Below are 21,836 nucleotides of genomic sequence, written 5' to 3'. Positions count from 1 at the left end.
GCATCATAGAAATGTACCAGTGGAACTATGTAATTTTATTAACCAATGTCACCCCAATACATTTAAAACTGTGTCTGAGGGTGCCGTTCTCCTGCTCAAATTCTCAACCAATAGATTAAGATTAATTGGAAATAGAAATGTGCTATTTCTATTTTATTGTTATTCTTTAAACTGTAGATACTTTTGTGTGTATTATATATGTTACAATTTTAAAAATAGTCCAAGCAGACAATCCTGAAATCTAGGGAGGGTGGTCAAGGAGGAAAGGTTGCCTCTGTATCAACCAGGAAGATCCCAGGTGGCCAGCCCTCTCCTGACATTCTCACGCCTCAGCGACCAGCAATGGCAGTTCCTCACTCTGTTCCTCTGATTTCCTGTTCTTTATAATAAGCAATCCCCACCCTGTCAGTCTTCAGTCATCACCTTGCACCTTCCCCTTATGCAAAATTTATATTTTATGAATCTAAAAAAATAAATGTACTTTTTGAAAATTTAGTTTATGAAATGAAGTCCAACACCACATTATTGTGCCTGGAATTCAAAGTTCTTTGCAGTTTGACTCCAACATGAATCCAATTTGATTTTCAAACTGTTTTCCTCCACAAATAAGCATTCAGAAAATATTTTCTTGTTTATTCATCTGTTCATCCATCCATCATCCACCCATACATTCATCCACCCACCCACCATCCATCCATCCATCCATCCATCCATCCATCCATCCACCCACCCACCCACCCACCCACCCATCCACATTTATTTAGAACCTACTCTGTGGCAGTCATTGTGCTTCTGCCCAGCAGCCTTCCCCAACCCCCAAGGCTAGCTGAGGTGTCCCTCTCCCATATTCCCACAGCATCCAGTTCTGCCTTCACCTCCTTGCTCATCCCATTGAATTAGAGGCTCCTATTTATATTCTTCTCCCACAAATGCTGAGCTCCATGTAGATGAAAGTGGACCTTTTAACTGCCCTTTTCTGGGAAGCTGTAATTGCTGAATGAATGTTTGATGAACAAATGGATGAGTAAGTTCAGAAATCAATGAAATAGTGTCTCTCTTGGGCATGTTCATCTTTCAGTAGCAAACGATGGTGAAAAGAAATCGTTCTGGCCTTAACAAAATATATCTCAGGGTTTGGGTTTCCAATACACTTGGAAACAATGGGAACTTCTATAAATTCTATTAACTCTGAGGTGGAGACCACTGAAACTCTTCTCTTCGTGTGTCAGCGGCTGGGAACTGCACCGTATCAGGATACTAGAGTTAAACTCAAGGCCCGGTTCTGCCACAAGCCAGCCTGTCAGTTTACCACACCTCCAAAACCTTAAGGTCGTCATCCCTAGAGTAAAGTCACAGCACTTGCCACATCGACCTAGGAGGGCTTTGTGAAGTTCCAGTGAGTAAGTAGATGTGAAAATCTTTTGTCAACTATAAATCCTATACACATGCAAGGGCATTGTGATTAGTTTATATTTTTGCCAAAAAAAATAAAAATCGATTTGTTTTGAGATAACATAACTGGGGCCATATAGCTAGTAAGTGCTGCAGCTGGGGTTTGAACTCTGGCATCTTATGGCTGAGTCCAAGCTCTTAGACTCTACCCTAGCTGCCCTCTCTACAACAAGGATAGGAATAGGCCCTACACCCAAGGTCACTGTGAGATCATGAATATAAAGTGCATATCACAGTGTCTGGCATGTAGCAAGCATTACATAATTAATAGCTATTTTTAAGAGAGAAATTCCCTCTGGTGAGTTGTGTAATGCCCTCTCTGACCCAGGGATGACCCTCCCAGCACAGAATGTGGATTGAAAGCATTCAGAACCAAAGAGATAACAAGATTCTGATCGCCGCCTCAGTGGCTGATGAAGGCCTGGACATGGCACGGTGCAGTCTGCTCAGCTTTGAGTATGTGGGCAATATCATCAGAATGACCCAAACCAGAGGTGAGAGTTTTGATGCCATTCTTAAATGGCTGCCAATTTGTCTGATTTGTGAGTGTCTGTCATTCTGGCCTTTCTCCTTCACCGGGGCATAGCTGGGTGTGTGCCAATGGCACAGTAGGCTCCGGTATCATTAACCCTAAAGGTGGCTTACTTGTCAGGGTCGGGTGGCTACTAACATATACCCCACTTTAGTTTTTGTTCATAACAAATACTGTGAACCTTGACCAACACTGACTGACATGTTTACGGAGGGATAATTCCCACTGGACTGAGGCCTTGGTCAACGGGTGACGCGTTCCTGGCTGCTCGCGGTGCTGCTGGGCCCTGTATTCCTGAGCAGACACTCCAAGGAGCTCTTCTGTCCCACCCGCACTGGACAGCCTCCTAACCAGTCTCTCTTCCTTTTTCCAATATCCATAGCAACAGCTGCCCCACTGCTTTTCCTAGAAAACAGCTCTGAGCACGCCCCTTCCCTGAGTAGAAACTCCAGTGGTTCCCATTTTCTTGGTGTTAAAGTTCCCAAATCCAGCACCCACTTACCTTCCCACCCTCATTCCCCCTTCTTCCCCTTTGTTCATTTTCACTTCGGCCGACCCGACGTTATCTTTGCTGCTGGAGGAGTTAGCTGCCCATGTGATGCTACCTACGGATGCCCCCCTCTTCATTGCCCCCTCCGGCGCGTCCACACGGGAGGACCTGGCCCGAATCCCCCCCAGCAGCGTCCCTCTTGACTGCCCGTAACCCTCACAGCTCCCTTCTCACAGCCTCGCATTTCCCACCACATTCCGGGCCTTGGGAATACAGCTCACACCCCCATTTCCTAGAGGGCGCTTGGGGGAGGCTCTGTTTACATCCCTCACAGCGTCACCCTGGGGGTTTGTGTTTGATTGTCTTCAAAGCAGCATCTCTGGTCTCGGGGCACAGATCACACCCACCAAGGAGGCCCCGGGGCCAGCCTGAGGTGAGCGCCCGCAGGTGCGACGTGCAGGTGCCCCCCGCAGGGGCGCCCTCGCTCTAACAGCCCCGCTTCCCAGGAGAGCAGGGCTCGGGGAACCAACATGGAATTTTAGGAATGCCCCCATCCCTTTGCTTACCTGTTCCCAGCTCTATTAGAGGGTTAAGTAAAAGATACCAAATAAAATACTTTTTTTCTTTGTCTCGTTTTTCTTTTTATTGAATTTATGGGGGTGACACTAATAAAATCATACAGGTTTCAGGTGCACGATTCTACAGCACATCATCTGTACCCTGTATGTTCACCACCTCAAGTCAAGTCTCCCTCCATCACTATTTATTCCCCCTGTGTTTTCTGATGGGCAAGAGGCAGCAAGGCTTCCTTCTGACTAGTAATAATGCTGTAATTGAAAAAGAGAAACATATACAAAGAAAGAATGATGAATGACTCCATTTGCAGCCTTAGACATGCGATGAAGCAGCATGTAAAGAAAAGGTAAGTCTTCCTATCTGTGTTACCGTCAGAATCTGACCATAAGCCACATGGAATGTGAGCATGGTTGGTACCTGTCATCAGGTTGCTCTGAGTGTGGCATTAGAACAATACGTTTATGCTTGAAATTTTATCCTGCAGTGAACATCAAATTCATTCTGTTTATAAGTCTCAATGAATTTAAAATATATTTTATTAGTGCTAATACCTGGAATTATGCTTTTAGATCTAAAAGGCAAACCAAGCTAAGAATTGCTCTTCAGTTGACAGTTCATCTTGAGGACAACACCCTTAGTCTTTCCCTCAGATCTCCTCTCTCTCTGACTTCTGAGTCCTCAGAGAAGCGCCCTCATTGAGCTGTGCAGGCATGGGGATGCCTAACTGTAAGTAAGGGTAATAATGTAGAGTTTGGAGTGGCCACCTCTTCAGCACAGCCTCTTGGTAGTGACCTTCATTTTACTGTACTTTTCTTTATAACACAGAAACATGGAACCAGGTTGGGGAGAGTCAAGGCACACACATGCGCGCACACACATGCACATACACCCACACCTTCTCACATCCTTTGCGGAGATTTTCACCTTGGACTCTGGAAGCATTGAGCACTGCAGAGATGGCGGAGACCCTTACCATCAGAACCAGTGGTTCCAATACCAGTTCTGCCACATACAAGATGTGACCTCAGGTAGTTACTCTGTCTTTTAAATCATCAGTTCCTCATTTGTAAAGTTGGGAACATAATGGTATTTAACTCACAGGGCAGTTTGGGGAATAACATGAGACGTATGCATTACTTTGCACAGTGCCTGGTATAAAACAAGCGCTCAGAAAGTGAGCTGTTACTGGACAGGTGTGAGGCATACTTTAACTCAGAAAGATGAACCTTACAATTCTGCAGACCAAAAAATGATCACTTTAGGACAGAATTACGTTAGGTTAGTGTTGACTCATTTTAAAAAATGTTTCTTCCTGAAGTTTGGAGACCAAGATATTTGAAAACACCAATTCCACATTTCCAGTGAGAAGTTCTTCAGCTCTTCTTAATTCTTCATTACTGAGGACCGAAGTGTTCAGTGACCACCTTCCCGTTTTATAGAATATGGCGATGTTGCCAATAAAGGCATCAAAATCACATTAGCTTCAACAGCCATGAAAAATGCTCATCCCCTCCACTGGGTGACAAACTACTTGTACTCATACGTGGCAGAGGCCAGAGTACAAGTCTATTGAGGAAGGTGGAGGCTGGACCAGGCATGGACATTCTGCTTAGCCAGCACACCAGGTCAAGCAGGGCAGTGTGGTGAAAGCAGGTATCCGCTGAATTAGGCTCGAGGAGCATTTGGGATGCCCGGCAGGCGCAGTTAGAAAGCGGGCAGAGACGGTGAGGAATGAGGGGGAGCCCAGGCGAGAGCAGCCAGGAGTCACTGGGAGCTGGTCATTAGGTGGCAGGGAGGAGCCTAGAGTCTGGGGATCACCTGTAGCCTATCGTGGATGACCATCCCCAGCTGCTCTGCGGAAAGAGGAAAGCTTTGCTTTCAAATGCTTAGTTGAAGTATAATAAGGTAGGAAGAACCTTATATTTTTTAAACTAAAGGCATTATGGTTCTTGGGGTGAGCCCCCTTTCTGTGGTGTTCTGATAAGGACTTGGGCATTGGACCTGAGCACCCTGGTCCCTGCATATCAGCTTTAAATGAGATGAAGAAACTCTGCAGAAGAGAAGTTTGCAGCTCTTTGGGGCAATCTCCGAGGACATGGAGGAGACTGGACACCTTCCTTCCCAGCCCACAGCCTCTCTGTCCACTGCCCCCGGGTAGCTGGCCTTCCTAGGAACTCTGGTTCCCAGGGAACCTGCTTACTCTGCAGCCGTTTTAACCTGTAGATGGTCCCTCTGTATCCAAGGACTGATTTCCAGGGCGGGAGCTTCAGGATTTTGTAGTATTTCTTTCTGGAGTAATAAGGTGTGAGGAGTATTTTTCACAGTTCTGGTTGGGAAGGGTTACTTGGAACCCAACCGAGGACGCCCACTCTCCTTCCTCACGGAGTAGAGAACATGATGTGGGGTGAGAGGAAGTCATTTTGATGGGAGACCTTCCAACACTGTGCTCAGCCATGAGCACACACAGCCTGGGCTTCATAGTTTAGCTTCTCCCCTGCTCACTGTTGGAAGGGGGCCGCTTCTTCAGCCACGGGGGGGGGGGGGCAGTGTGCTACAGATGTGATTTGTGATGCCGATTGAGCCTCTTTACCCAGTTACTGAGTTTTACTTAGTTTTAAGTGTAGCAGTAGTGGTTCTAACCTGTTGGGATTTATTGCCTCTAGTAACATTTAAAATATTTGGGATTATTAGTATCTAATTGAATTTTAGTATTTAATTGAATATCATTACATACAAGAACATTTTTCAAAAACTGGATGCCCAAAGGGTATGTTTATGTTTTACCTTCTTTCTTCTCATATTCCCTCCACTCCCAGGAGTTATTAGAACCATATCTGAGGAAAGGAAATTAAAACTGCTCATAGGAAAAGGTATACCATGTAACCCAGGAATTTCATTTCTAGAAATTTACCTAAAGGAAATAATGGAAATAAATACACATAATGTACCAGTTTCACAGCAGTAAACAACAGAATTAAAAATAGGAGGCACAAACATCCTTCATTTTTACAAAAACAATGAAGATAATTTCAGGTGGGATGGGGCAGGGAGTATGGGATGGGAAAATCATGTTTTGTTTTCCTAGCCTACATTCTAGGCCTAAATTTATTTTGATAAGTTCAAATTTTATTTGAATTTGAAGTGCTTTAGAGATCAATGGATTCTCTATGAGTGATCAGTAACTAGTTAGAAGATATAAGGGGGAGGGTGATTTCCACTCACAGTGACAATAACTGCAACTCATACATGCAGAACATAAACTCTCCATCAAGCCCTACAGTAAACTGTCTTATAGCATTTTATAGGAGGGAAACAGGCATGAAGATCTCCAGTGCCAGTAGATCACAGTTAGGGGTGGAATTGGCAGAGTCCATCTGTTTAATTACCGCACCTTCTGACTTACCAAAAATGTTTGAAGCCTAAACAACAACTACAAAACATTTACTGAGAGATATGAGGTAAATTATGGTAAAAGAAAAGAAATGCTATGCTCTTGAATGAAATGACTGAATATTTTAAAGATGTGCGTTCACTCCAAACTCACTTACAGGTTTATCACAACTTAGAATCAAAGTATAAACAATATTTTCAACTTAATAAAATGGTTACAGAGTTTATATAGAAGAATGAAAATAACTATATTTATAAAAAATTACTGATGAATGGGGATTGCCCTATGTGATATTAAAGTACAAAACAGTATCATTAACATTTTCATGGTTCTTAGTATAAGACTAGCTTAACAGATTGATAACACTGACAAGCATTTAACCTGTGCCAGGCGATCCTAAGCTCGTGTTTCTTTCCAACAGCCCAAGAAGTAGATGCTGTTATTATTCCCATTTTGTATTTGAGGAGACTGAAGCACTTGCCTGAAATCACATCTGGTAATTGGTAGGAACAGGATTTGCACCTAGGTTCTCTGGTTCCACGTGAAACACTTGAAAATATGGTCTGATAAAAGCAGCAGCACCACAAACCAGGGTGAATGGCAGATCATTCTACAGCTGACTCTGTGAAAATTACCATGTTCTTTCTTCTTTTATGATGTTTCAAGATTTCTTCTTTTAACATATCCTTGCCATACTTGTAGGGATGTTCTGTTGGTTAACAAATTCTCTTAGTTTCTCTTCATCTCAGAATATCTAGATTTCCCTTTAATTTTTGAAGGATATATTGTCGGGTATAGGAGTCTGGGTTGACAGCTTTTTCTTTCAGCATTTGAAAGAATATTGTGTCACTTCCTTCTGGCATCCATGGTCTCTGATGAGAAATCTGTTATTCAGGTTATTTTTCCCCTACAGGCAAGGTGTCATTTTTTTCTGGCTGCTTTCAAGATTTTTTCCTATAGGTCTTTAATTTTCAGAAGTTTAATTATGAAGTGTCTTGGTGCGGGTTTCTTTGGGTTTATCCTGGGTTTTGTTGTTGTTGCTGTTTAGGTTCTTGAATCTGTTAAGTTTATGTTACATTATGTTCAGTTTGGGAATTGTTCAACCATTATTTCTTTCAGCAATTTTTAAGCTCTGCCTTCTTTCTCCTCTCCTTTCAGGACTCCAGTGACATGAATGTTAGATCTTTTAACTAGTTCTCAAGGTTTCTGAGGCTCTGTTTTTTTTTCCAGTCTATTTCTTTCTGTTGTTCAGACTGGATAATTTCTATTGTTCTGTGTTCCAGTTCACTGATTCTTTCCTCTGACCCTTCCATTCTGCTGTTGAGCCTATCCACTGAGCTCTTTATTTTGGTTATTGCATCTTTCAGTTCTAAAATTTATATTTGCTTCTTTATATTTTTCATTTCTTTGTTGAGTTCATATTTTATATTAGTTCATGTTTCAAGAGTGCTTGTAAATACCAATTGAAGCATTTTTATTGTGGCTGCTTTAAAATTTTTCTCAGATAATTTTAACATCTCTTCTCTGTGTTGGCATCCATTGATTGTCTTCTTTTCATTCAGTTTTAAATCTTTCTGGTTTGGGGAATGAATAATTTTTTATTGAAATCCACATTTTCATACTATATTGAGACTTGAGATCTGATTTAAACTTCTGTGTTAGCTGGCTTTGCCTGACACTCTTCTGGCAGAGGAGATGGGGACACTGTCTCATCTCTGCTAGGTGTGGTAGAAGTCTTGGTTCCCCTTTCAGCCTCTGTTGATACCAGCACAGGAGAGGCTCCATGTTACTGCCAGGTGTGGGTGGGAATTCTAGCTCCCCACATGATTTCTACTGACACCACAGGTAAGGGGAGCTGAAAGTCCTATCTCCCTCCTTGGCCTTCTCTGACACCACCCGGTGGCAGTGTTGGGTCCCTTTCTCACAGCCCTGCAAAACGGAAGTGTAGGTTCCCCACTCAGTCTTTGTTTGCATGGTGGGTACTGGGCCACCGTTTTTGTTTGTTTGACTGTTTTCTGCAATGTTTGGCTAGAATAAAATATTGTCTAAATGTTTTCTGCCTTTCTAGGCTGCCCCTTTCCTGGCTCTTTGGCTAGAAGGAGTAGGTTTTTGTTGAGACTTTTTTTTTTTTTCAATGTGCGCACACAAGCATTTCTGGTTTCTGGTTTCTTCAGCTCTAATCTGGAATATATGAGGCAAAAAAAACAACAACCACCACCACCACAAAACAAAACAAACAACAAGGAACTCACCATTATGCTGTTCCTAGGGTCCCGTGGTTCCTGACTGGTGCGCCTTCCTCTCTTCACCCTTTAGAATCTTTTTATTCTTATTTTAAATATAATGTCCAGGGTTCTCAGTTGTACTTAGCCAAAACGTTTTGAAATAGAATGCAGTTATGTTATATATACATTTAACTTTACTGTAATTGAGCAATGCTCTCTGTGGTTGGAAGGGGAGAGAAACTGATTGTAGATGGCAGGGGCTCTTCTGCTTGCTGTTCCATTCAGTGGGTTTATGCCCTGGAAGTGGGTGTAATTATGTCTGAAACACTCAATGAACATCACATTCTATTTGTGAAGGGCATTTTAAGTTTTGCCAGTTACTAAAGTAGAAAGCAAACATGGTTCACATGACTATTTTATAGGCATCTTTAGTGCTTTTATGGGCATTTTTGATGAGGAAATTAAAAGACTAATAGGAGGCCACAGTTTAACATTGTCTAAGAGTTAGGAAAACCTATAAAATTATCTATGGGGTTTATATAAACAAAGCCAGGTACAGCATGTTCATGGAAGTTGTATATGAATGAGTAATTATATACAATATGTGTCTGTAAATACACATACATCCTAGTTATACTCAAATTACATGTGTGAGGTATTACTTTTCTATGTAGGTTCACCAGATATAGATTCATGAGATAGTCAAGGAAAACTTGTACCTGATCAGAAAAATAAAGAAACCGGTCTGCAGAATGTGCAAAGCCTCTGCATGTTATACAGCTCATACAGAAGTGGTGGAGGTAAGCAGCCTTTTCTACATTTTTTAGCACTAATTAAAACTTACTGTCTATTGGTGAGATAGTTATAAAAAGACTACTATTATTTCTGTTGTTATCGTGGCCATGGTTCACCTATTTTACAAAAGCTAAAAAGTTAAAAAGAAATCTTTAATGTTCAACAATAAATAGTCTGAAAAATGGCTCCACAGATGAATGATATTACTAGAAAAAGTGGTAAAATCTGTAGTTTAGTTAGTAGTGATGTATCAATATTAATTTCTTAGTTTTGAAAAATATACTATGATATATGACATCAGCATGCAGGGAAACTGGGCGATGGGTATACAGGAATTCTTTGGACTATCTGTCAATCTAAAATTATGCCAAAGTAAATTTTATTAAACAAAATGTTTTGGAGCTTATGTAGTATAGTAAAAAAACTCCTTACTAATGGTAAAGTAGAAAAAATAACCAGGATACAAAATTGTAAATATGCTATAAGTATAGCTCTAAGAAATAATAGCAGCAATACCATTACCGCTACCAATAAGAAAAACCAAAAAACAGAAAGCAGACTAAAGGAAATATATGAAGTATATTACTATTTTGCAGTCAGACTCAATGGTTTTTCTCTCTTGGTACTATTTTATGTTTTCCAAACTTTCTTTTGGGGTTATGGTCACTTTTACAATGAAAACAAAACATTTCCTTAGTTTAAAAACAAGATGTCCTCAGGTCAGCCTTCTCTATTTTTTTTTTCTTAAAACTTTTAGATAAAGGGTTAGAAAAATCTCCAAAGACAATAATTGGATGAAACTCTATTACTGCTGATGGAGGGTAGGGTGGAGTGCCGGGCTGGTTCAGATGATGAGATTATTTCAGAGTTCTGTTTGGTCTTCGGAAAGCTGAAGTCTCTAATCAGCCCAACTGTTTGAGAAAGAAGCATAGTAGGGGGATACTGCTATGTCACCAGACCTTTCTGCTTCTTTAGCTGTAATAGGTCCTTTAAGCTCCAATTTGGGTGAGTTTTCTCCTGAAAGTGACCCTTTTAGACTGTAAGTTTGCCCTGTTATGGACTGAATGTTTGTGTGTGTGTCGTCCTCCCCCCCCCCACCTCAATTCACATGTTGAAGCTCTCACCCCCCAGTGCGCCTCTGTGGAGATGAGACCTCTAAGGAAGGCGATTAAGATTAAATGAGGTCATAAGGGTGGGACCCTGACCTGATAAGGCTAGTGCTCTTATAAGAAGAGACACCAGAGAGTTAGTTCTTTCTCTCTCTACACCTGCATGCACTGAGGAAAGGGCATGTGAGGAAAAAGCAAGAAGCTGGCTGTCTGCAAGCCTGGAAAGAGCACTTACCAGGAAATGAATTGTCTGGAACCTTGACCTTGGGCTTCTAGCCTCCAGAACTATAAGAAAATATTTTTTTTAATATTTGAGCCACCTAGTCTATGATATTTGGTTATGGCAGCTGGTGCAGACTAAGAGACGTGCCCTGGAACAACGTCAGTGATGAAAATGAGCAGATAAATTATAGGACAGGAAAACCAAAAAGTTATGATCTGCTCACTACACTCACATTACTGCCTGCTACCTCCTGGTCTGCTCGTAAACAGGGCAGAGAACGTGTTGGTTCCTCAGCACTTCCATGTTTCCTGCACAGCACTGGTGTGGTTGTCAAAACTGAAGAATTTGAAGGTCACCTAGGCTTCAGGAAGCTAAAGTCTGAGATTTGCTCTGTTCTAAATAGTCCAAAACTAGAGCCACACACACGGCAGAATTCAATTCCAAAGTCAAAAAGTTTTCCTTGAAAATAGATTTAATTTTATTCAAATTAGAAATATTCTGTGTCTACCTGCAAAATCACCTCCAAACACAGTTATCCTCTTGACAAGTGAAAAAATTTTCTGGGGAAAATTTTTAAAAGATGGTAAAAGAAAACTTCACATTTTCTATCAAAAAGTACTTAATCCAAAAGTTTCAACATGTGACCTGTCCACAAGGTATCCGGATCATTCACTCCTCAGAAAAGGCGGGGGGGCAGGGAATCGCATCCCCATTGTGATTTGAAGTGCGCAGAAGCTCAGATCTGCCCATGTCATTTAACACTGGTGTAATAGGCACGGGAGAGGTTTCACTGAGCTGAGGGGAACAGAGAAACACAGAGGGCAGGAAATTCCTTCCCAGAAGACTTGTGTTCAGCTGAACATTAACAGGCTAAGAGTAAAAAAAAAAAAAAAAAAAAAAATCAACAATCTGTGATCAGTAAATTTAAAGAGGAGCTCAGTTCTTTCTGGCGCTATGGACATTCCCACCACGCTAGTGTCCAAATTCTAGAAAAAGATAAAAAGATTAACAAAAATAGAGACTGTAGGGCTGGCTGACTTTGTGCCTGGAGGAGTGGCACCGGAAAGCCAGCGCTCATGTGCTCGTCTGCAAGGCAGCGCCCTGCCTGGAGAGGGGACACGCGTCTGCGCCAGGGGCTCGGCGGGCTGGTGGCGCTCCACGTGCTCCCTGGGCAGCTCCCCGCACATGTCCCCTAAGAATCGAGGGCCTACTTGGCCATCTTGCGGATCATGTAGTTGAGGATGCCCCCGTTGCGGAAATAAGTGAGCTCCACGTCGGTGTCAAACCTCATGACAGCCTGGAAGGTCTTCCCGGTGTCCAGCTGTGAGGACGGAGGAGCAAATTAGAGTCACTGCGGGAGAAGGTGAGGCAGCTCCCGGAGGAGCCAGCGCCCACCTGGGGTGCCGGTGCGGTGCAGGTGCGGCCCTCACGCCCGCACCACCAACAGCACCCGGGAACATGCACAGTCTCTGGGCCCAGGCCAGACCCGCTGAGCCAGAAGCTACATTTTAACAAGACCCTCAGCAGGCTCCTCCGTGGGGAAGGGAGAGGCATCCGAGAATGAGAACGGCCCCTCCGGGCAGCAGTGACTGGTGACCTGTGGGATGGCATTTTCTAAAGCCTCTCTCAGTGCTCTCTGCAGGTGGAAGTGTCTCAGGCCAGCAGACGTTTGGTTAGGGTTGTCCCTCAGGCAGCTGGCCCAGCCGCTCAGCCTGGGAGTCTAAACCCCCCGGGGGCCTTGGTGCTGGGCACTTTGTCCATTCCTTGCAGAGGGAGCTGGCATTTTGGTGTAGGAATCAGAGACGGGGAGTGTCTGCTGTTCACCTTATTATAACAAGAAGGTGTGTTTTTAGGTAATGTCCTAACCCTGAGCTTTCATCACTGTTCTCTGGGCTGAGATTGGGAGGAGTGGGAGAGAGCTTGGAGGTAAGAATGGAACCTATGATAACACTTATGAGTGAACAGCAATAAAGAGTTTGTCGTGAGGCAGGTAGGAAAGGTGTTAGTAACTCTTGAGTCTAACGCAGTCCTACTCTTTTGTTTCCTTCTTCCAAGTCCCACAGATCTGCTTCTAACAAGATTGACTACAAACACAGGTAGCTGGTCCTGGCGTGGAGAGGCCCCGGCTTACCTTGACCTGGACTTTCATTCGTGGTTTGAGGTTTTCTGGGATGTTGATGGTGTAGCGTTCCCGCCCCGTGAGTCCCAGGGTGTCTGCAGTCTCCCCGGGGAGGTATTCAAGGGGGATCACCCCCATTCCGACCAAGTTACTGCGGTGAATGCGCTCGTAACTCTCAGCAAGAACAGCTTTGATTCCCTGATGGGCCGAGAGAGAAGTGTGGACACAGTTCCAAGTTTTCTTTAGACACACAGAAACTTAACAAAAGGCTTCTTAAGTCAAAACTCTTCTCACACCTAAATTCTTTATAAGTACTAATTAGTCATTTACACAAAATGTTACCCCCTAGCTATAAACGATGCAGCGGTCGGTCTTCAATGACTGCCGACATGGTACAGGCAGTGTGTACGTGCTTCCATGATTTGACTCATCCCGCCTCCACCAACCCTGGAGGCGGATGCTATCACCAGGTGGTCAGGGGAGTATCTGGTATCCTGAACCATGCAGCCTGACCACACACACAGCCACTCTGTGACGCAACACCTCCTAGGAACTTCCACCACACTGAAATCCACATCGCAAAACAACATGAAGAAAACTCACTTCTTACCCTTCAATTCTGCTATAATTGTAGGTGTACTGGCAGACACGGAAGACTTAATCCAAAAGCAACTTACAGAGCATACTACAAAGAAAGTCAAGGATTACCTACTGTGCGCTGCTTTTATACCTCCTGTTTCAAGGATCAAATCATCTTGACACTATGCTATCTATAAAGTACATTTTATGGGTAATCTATAACTGACAATATACAACAATATCAATAAACTAGGATACCTGATTAACTAAAACACCCCATTCTTAAGTAGAATATTTAGGTACCCCCACAGGGTCTCTTGATATTTGGGTACAGTTTTAAGACCTCCCTGCATAAGGATTAGTCAGGGAGCTTGTGAAAAATGTAGAATCTCAGAGCCCTGGCTGGGTAGCTCAGTTGGTTAGAGTGTCGTTCAATATGCCAAGACTGTGGGTTCGATCCCTAGTCAGGGCACATACAGGAAGCAACCAATGAATGCATAAATAGGTAGAACGACAAATTGATGTTTCTTTCTCTGTCCCCCTTTCTCTCTATGATCAATAAAAACAAATAAACCTTTTTAAAAAAATGTAGAATCTTGTGCACTACCCCAGATCTACTGCATCAGAATCTCACACAGGCAGTGAGGAGCAGGAGAAAGATAGTCATTCTTTTTTAAAAAAAAATTTTTTAATATGTTTTTATTGATTTTTAGAGAGAGAGAGAGGAAGGGAGAGGGAGAGAGAAAAACATGGATGAAAGAAACATCAATAGGCTGCCTCCTGAACGCCCACTACTGGGGATCAAGGCTGCAAACCGGGCATGTGCCCTGACAGGGAATCGAACCAGCGATCTCTTAGTGCATGGGTGGATGCTCAACCCACTAAGAAACACTGGCCAGGGCCTGAAGATAGTGATTCTTGTAAGTCATGGGAAGCAAGGCTATTGAGAAGTGGTTCTTAAACTTTGCTGCATATTAGAATCTCCAAGGGAGGCTTTTAAAATCCTGACATGCAAGCCTTTTTCCTTACCTGTTAAACCATAATCTCTCGGGATGAGATCCAGGCACAGGTATTTAAAAAAAACCCACAGGTGTTTCCAAATTTAAAAACAAATTTATGGAGGAAGGGCAGATTCTTCAGGATACTAGATATTTTGTATAGATTTTTGGATATCTGTATTATGTATTAATTTGGGGGGAAAGTTGAAATATTTGTAAACGCATACTATTCACATCCCTAGCTCTGCATAAATGGCTATGCAGGTTTGTAGATGGCACAGATCACAACGGTCTAACCCTCTCTGCGTGAGTTCAGCCCAGGACCCCTGAGTGGCCCAGGCTGGGCAGCCACAGGATGACGTGTATGATTCCGGTAGCCAGGACTCGGAGCCGCTCTGTAGAGAAGTCTAGACTCCGGAGCGCCCCCTGGGTGCCAGTTCTCCTTCCCTTCCCACAGATCTTACAGTTTTCCCACCCGACTGCCACAGTCAGCACCCAGCTCCCTTCCTAAAATCTCTTCCTTCTCTTTGGTTCTTTTCAGCAGGCCCCTGACATATTACCAAGTAATCAGAGAACTTTATTTTCTCTACAGAGCAAAATGATTAAAAAAACAAAATAATAGGTGATATTTACAGATTTTCAGAGGCCTGGACGTCTGGGGCTGCCTGCCAGACAGCCACATTTTCTACTGTACTTGTGGATGTCACTTATTTAGTGTTCCCTGAGTGCACTAAATGGCTCGAGCACATCTATTTAAATTGACATTGGCTAAGCCACTGTATCCTGCCCTGAGGACTGAAGCCGGGCAGCAGGACTCTTCTCTGCTTTCAGGGCAAGCACATGCTGAAGGGGTGAGCGCGCTGTGATGCCTGCGCAGCCCTGCCCCGGGGGAGCGTCCAGCAGGTCAAGCCCTGAAAGCGCTGAAGGGTCTAAAGGGCACCCTGCCCACGTTCAGCGAGAGCGTCCTTCCCTCCTGAGTCTACAGGTGGGTTTCACAGGCCGTGAAGCAATCGGAGAAAGTCCTTTCCCTGTTTACCCACAGCTCAGGCTCCTTACTGTTTCCCTTCCATGAGCCTGGCGGACGGGTCAGGGGAAGCAGCCCTGGCTTACTCCTCAGGTTCACCTAAGACAATGGCCTTAAATAAATTTGGGGTCCTCAACCTCTGGGAACATTATGAAAACCATGGAATTTTTCCCTGTAAAAATAACATACGTACAAGCTTTTGGATATAATTTCAGAGACTGCACAGAGCCCCCTCCAGCTGTTCTGCTGACACCCACAGAGACCCATGGTCCCCAGGAAATGTCTGACCTGAGGGAACCAGTTCAACTCTCAATTACCCTGCAGAGAGAAGCGAAGCCGGGTCACGAAGCAGGAGGGGAGCGAACACTGCATGCTCTTCTGAGCCGCTCTCCCACGACATCTTGGGAAGCACAGCACGGGAATTGATTCCTGGCCCCTTCCCGGCTTCCCTGCTGGTCCAGAGGGCAGCTGCCTGCTGGGACGACCCCACATCACACTCACCAGGAGGAAGGGGCCCTTCGCTGCCCAGTCCCGGGAGCTGCCCGAGCCGTACTCTTTCCCGGCCAGAACGATCAGGGGAAGGCCCGCCTGCTGGTACCGCTCGGCGGCGTCGAACACATCAAGCTGAGGAAGGAAAAGGAAGGTGTCACCGACGCAGCGAAGGCACTGAGCGCGGGTCCTGGTGGGCCGCGCAGGGTCAGGGGGCTGCAGTGAGCCGGGCAACGCAAAGCCAACGGAAAACTCAGCCAATCGCACGCCTGCTCTAGAGTCCCAGTGAGCTCCACATACCTACACCGACCAAATGGTATTTTATATTCGTGTAGCTGAAATGGCTAATTGTGAAGATTTTTAGAAAAAACATTCAAATCCTAAGGCACCAAGGGAAAAAGGAAAGGAGATTAGATTGTGTTTTCTCTTCTGTTGCCTAACCTATTTTTAAGCTTTTAAAAAACAGAATCCCACCTAAACCTGGGTTTCAACTCAGTATCAGAGACTCAGGGATGGTCAATTGTGAAGGTAGCAAACCACATGAAGGTAACGTCTTGAACTGGTATAAAATGCAAACTTTTGTTAGTCACCCTTCTGCATGGATGTCAAGGCAGAGAGAGTAGAAACACTGATGGAAACGCCCATCACTAGAGGACAGGAGGAGATTAACTAATATTTTAGTACATGTGAGAAGCATCTCACACAAACAATTGTTTGTCACAGGAACTCTGAATATGGTGCTGAGCTGAGACTTCACAGACACATCTGATATCACAGCTGGTGGTAGTGCAATGAAAGAGTTGTTCTCCATGGCTACTAAGTCAGAAATAAAATCCCTCTAGAGAGTGTTTCATCTGAAAGGAGCTGTAAAAATTTCAAGCAAGTTTTTACAAACTATTACTTTGATGGACCAGTGGAGCCTGTGGTTAATATCCCAGGGCATTAGCTAAATCTGGGTAGGAATCTGTATGTGTCCAGCTGGATTGAGCTCATGAATATAGAAACTTACATAAACAGTAAAAGCCTCCTCTGTCCAACCAAATAGTCTGGATTGTTTCAAAGACCAAAAGGAGACATCTTGTCTGATATTTTCAGAGATATCTATCACTAGCTTTGGGAATTAAGAATGTGGGAGTGTGAGTTTTAACGTGCTTTCAAAACTACTGCAAAGCTGACAATGCCATGGCAAAGCAGGTCATGAAACCCAAGGTCAGAGGGACCAAGCAGCTCCAGAATCCCGGTCTCCTGGCTGCTCCCATACATGAGCCATGCTGAGTACTAACCAGGTCACAGAGGGGGGGCTCTCTGCGCTCCCTCTCCTAAGAAGACATTGTTGTTTCTTGTGTTACTGTGCCTCTATCTTCTAGGAATTATGTTTAAACCGTCAGTTCTCCGTTTCTCCAATTTTATCACATTCTCTAGTTTGATGAGGATTTGGTTCACTTAAGCACTATTCCCAAGGGTTCCCCTTCCCTCCCCCTCCCCAACCTCCCAATATAGTTATGTCATACGGTTGGTATGTCAATAGTTGGTGTTTGCATTATGATTATATAAATGCTATTTACAGCTGAGTCATGCAATGTGCTATGATTTCCTTTTCTTGGCAATTTAAAAACAATTTTCACTGGAATTACTAATTTTCAGCGTGTGTGTGCTCACGTTTCTACGTTCCTACCCATTAATTAATCCCCAAACACTCTGCCTAAAGTTCAGATCTCCTTGAAAGGCATTCAGTCACATCAGGCAACCTGTATCACTTAGACATCCTTCCATGGCTGCTCCACTCTGGGCTGACGGCTCTCCAGATGTGCACCCCGTGACCCCGGAACCCTCCCCCCACACTGGGGATTCCCAGCACCGCCTTCTGTTTGGTTTGTCCCCTCACTTTGGTGGAACACTTTCAGCAAGTAGCTTGCTGAGACAGGACCTGAGGAATGTTTTTAAGATTTCGAGTATCTGAATGTGTTACTACTTTAATTTCAGAGCGCTGGCGGCGCGGAGGGCAGAGTTTTAAGGGAGAACTCAGTCTGTTTCCAGTTGCCTCAGGCGCCGCTGATCCCCAGCACATTGTACGTGAGCTGGTTTTCCCTCTCGGGGAGTCCCTAGATCTTACCCTTTTTTAAATCTTCACCCGAAGACATACTCATTGAATTTTTAGAGACCAGGGGAGGGAGAAAGAGAAAGAAACCTCGATATGAGAGAGAAACATCGATCAGTTCCCTGACCAGGGCTGGGGGTGGAACCCGAAACCTAGGTATGTGCCCTCACTGGGGATCGAGCCCGTGACCCTTCGATGCACAGATGATGCTCCAACCAACTGAGCCACACAAGTCAGGGCTCTGCCACTCTTAAATCCACAGTGATGTGACTGGCACAGGTCACCTCTAGTCACTCTGCTGGGCACTCAGAGGCCCTTTCAATCTGGAGTCTTCGATCTTGCAGTCGAGAATTTTCCTTACGTTACGTCTGTGATAACTTCCTAACTTCCTCTCTTCTCTTTTCAGTATCTCTATTCAGTCAGGTGCTGGGCCTCCTCAGTTCAGCCTGTAATTTTCTTGTATTTTCTCTAATTTCTCCTTTGGCTTTCTGTTCTATATTCTGAGGGATTTTCTCAACTAATCAGCTTTTCCTGCGAAGTTTTTCAGGGGCTTTTTTTTTAATTTAAAGAGCTCTTTCCTGTCCTCTGATTACTTTACAGCAACAGAAAACCATCTCACCACTCGGAGGAAACAGTGTTTTTCCTCAGTTTTCCTCCACTCTTTGCATTATCTGTTGTCTCTCCCTTTCTCCCCTGTCCCTGGTCTAGGTCTATCCTTCAAGTTCAAGGACTGGCCCAAATGTCTGTCCCTCTCTGCTTCAGTCTCCTATGAGCTCTCGGGGCCTCAGGTTCCCAATTTAAAATGTAGGTAACTATGGTAACCCACTTCAAACTGTTGTTCCCAGTATTAGACAATTATATACAAACAGCCTAGAACAGTACCTGAGACATGTAAGTTCTACATAAATATTAGCTGTTATTGTTTTAAAATAAGCTGAGAAGGTTATTTCTCAAGTAGCCTAACCCCTTTTCAGGCAGCTTTGCAGCATTCAGTGGGAAGGGAAGGGACAGTGAGGACCAGACGTAGGCCAGCTGTTTCCCATGTCACTCCACTTACGTTTGAGCCTCAGATACTACAGTGTTTCTGCTTCACAGGTAAGAACAATGAGGCTCAGAGGGAAATAACTGCAGTAGGTGCCACAGCTGGTCTGAGGTGGAGCTGGGGCTTGAACCCGGGCTTGTCTGACTCAAAGGGCAGGCTCTCCCGGCCTCTCACGTGCCTCCATCAGACAATTCCAGCTGTAATATGCCCACCAAAGGGTTCCCGTTAGGACCCAAGCAGGCCTCCACAAGCCTCTACATTCCTCCTCCTAGTCATGAGGGTGAATTCAATTAAATGCCAATAAAGTCATAACACAGCATTTCTTGATAAAGGTCCTCTACCTTAACCTGGAATTCCCCTCAAATACTCCGAACCAGGAGTATGTCAATCAGAGGCTTTAAAAGCTCAACTTCCAGGAAAGTGGGTTCAGTTAGGCCACGAGGCAGAAGCTCCGAGCAGGGAGAGGAGGTTTCAAAGGTTAAAGGGCGTCCCTGTCCCTGACAAACTCCACACAGGAACCCCTGGCGAGAGAGACTGCAGGTGGCAAGACGCAGGAGGGGCCGTGAAGGAAACTGAGATTGAAGGAAAGTAGTGACTGTGTAGATACCCAACCACCCAGGGCCTGACGAATGCTGCTGCTCGGGGAAGCAGAAGACACCATACTCACAACTTCTCCAGAAGGCAGGTGTATCGTCTGCGGCGCCTGCTTGCTCAAAAATTTGTTTAATAAGCGAATGTTGGCAAATGTCCCCCGGGCCATGATGGCATCGTTACCGCGTCGCGAACCGTAGGAGTTGAATTCTCGTGGAGTCAGGCTAATAAGGCAACCGGAGAAAAGCCAGATCAGTGGAGAGAGTGAAGGTGGAACTCAGCTTATACCAGAAGACAGAGAAAACATAAACCTCGGACCTAGGCGGTTTGGCTCAGCAGTTAGAGCGTCGGCCCGTGGACTGAAGGGTCCTGGGTTCGATTCCAGCCAAAGGCACGTACCTCGGTTGCAGGCTCCTTCCCCATGTGGGAGGCAACCAATCGATGTGTCTCTCTCACATCAATGTTTCTCTCTCTCCCTCCCTCCCTTCCATCCACTCTCTCTGAAAAGCAATGGAAAAAATATCCTCAGGTTAGGATTAAAAATAAGTAGAAAATAACATTAAAAACCAACAACAACATGAACCTCAGTGTTTCTCTAATCCACCAAGCACTGTTCTCCATGCAGAAACACTTCCCACAGCCTCCACTGAGGGCAGAGTGTGAGGCAAGACATACGTGAGGTGGATTCAATATTCTCCCACGTCTTATAAATCTGGGTAGAAAAAGCAGGAACTCTAATAAGGGTATTTATTTCATTTATTTATTAAGGCAGCCTACAAAGTTTCACAAAAAATAAGGGTAAGAAAGCCCTGGCCGGGTGGCTCAGTTAGTTGGAGCATTGTCCCATGGGTTGTGGGTTCGACTCCTGGTCAGGGCACATACTTAGGTTGTGGGTTCAATCTCCGGCCGGGGCACATGTTTCTCTCTCTTCCTTCTTCTCTCTCTAAAATCAATAAACATATCCTTGGGTGAGGATTTGTTAAAAAAATGGGTCAGAAAGAGGAAGCAGAGATAAGAATCAGGGAAATCTAGTCAGGTGGAGCCAAGAATGGGGGGAACACAGAATAGGTTCCATGAACTAACCAGAAGGAGGTTCGGATTTATCCCGAGTTATCAGGAAGTCAATTGAAAGGGAAGACACACAACTGGCAACATGATTTATAAGTTCATGAGATAAAAATCAAAGCAGTGCCAAGGAGGCAGAACAACTATTTCTCTTGATCCTGAAATCAGAGAAAAATCTCGGTGGGCCCCAATGAAAGGGGAATGTCAGGAATAATATTTTCAATGAACACAGTGACCAACTCACTGGGCTGTTTCTTAAAATGCCAGGAAAATGTGTGTGTTACTATGATTGAAAGGTTAGGTCTATTTTGAGGATTTAGAGACTCTATAAATGGGTTTCAGGAGCAAATAAAAAATGATATCCAAAATGTTGTGGATATACGCATTTTTCTGGAAAGGTATTATATTTGCTTTCATTCAATTCCCTAAAGACCATGTCTCAAAAGTGGTCAACATTCACCAATCAAAAAACGGTGTTGGATTTGTTCCTTGAATTGGCTCTGGGCCCCATCCCTGAGGAAACTGATTCGGGAAGTAGAGATGGGAACCAGGAATTTTTATCTCCCCAAATAATCCTCATGGAAAGTAAGATTTGGGACTGACTTTGATTAATATGGGTATATTAGATAATAGCAGATAACACCGGTATAATGCCTGCTAAAATCGGTACACGATGGGACTGCTGGATGAATGCATGAACTGCCAATCCCCAAAGCAGGTCTCTGTAAGGAGTGTCTCTGAACCAGGAATGACTGTGCCTGTCAGGTTATATTCCTGCTGAGCGGTTCAAGTGCAGCCAGGCTCTGCCTTGGGCTATGAGCAAACCCTTGTGCTTTAACCACTGGGTAAGCTGGGGGCAGAGATGGCAGCTGAGCCTAATGAGTACAACACTTGCTCAAAGATTGTCCCCCTCCCCGACGGGGTTCACGTGTCGATGGATTCACCCACGGAAGCTTCGAAGAGGCAAAGAGAAAGACTGACTGGTTTTCAAGCCCCAAGGTTCAGTGAAAATCCACAGTGTGATTCCAGAGCGGAGGC

General features: G+C 44.4%; 1 protein-coding gene across 2 annotated transcripts in view; it reads right to left on the bottom strand.

Annotated features, from left to right (window-relative positions):
• Positions 1-11,247: 11,247 nt before the first annotated feature.
• ACO1 (aconitase 1) overlaps positions 11,248-21,836 on the bottom strand; it is a 60,122-nt gene continuing 49,533 nt past the window's right edge. For both annotated transcript variants that reach the window (XM_081150472.1, XM_081150473.1), the window contains exons 18-21: positions 19,810-19,957; positions 16,015-16,137; positions 12,925-13,110; positions 11,248-12,114 (exon numbers count right to left, since the gene is read on the bottom strand). In XM_081150472.1, the coding sequence (XP_081006598.1) occupies positions 12,001-12,114; positions 12,925-13,110; positions 16,015-16,137; positions 19,810-19,957 (571 nt within the window). In that variant the 3' untranslated portion in view covers positions 11,248-12,000. The remainder of the gene's footprint in view (positions 12,115-12,924; positions 13,111-16,014; positions 16,138-19,809; positions 19,958-21,836) is intronic.

Source organism: Miniopterus schreibersii (genome assembly GCF_964146895.1).
Source record: "Miniopterus schreibersii genome assembly, chromosome: 11".
In the NCBI taxonomy this organism is placed as follows: Eukaryota; Metazoa; Chordata; class Mammalia; order Chiroptera; family Miniopteridae; genus Miniopterus; species Miniopterus schreibersii.
The sequence above is the reverse complement of the archived record's forward strand: the minus strand, read 5'-3'. Positions and strand labels throughout refer to the sequence as shown.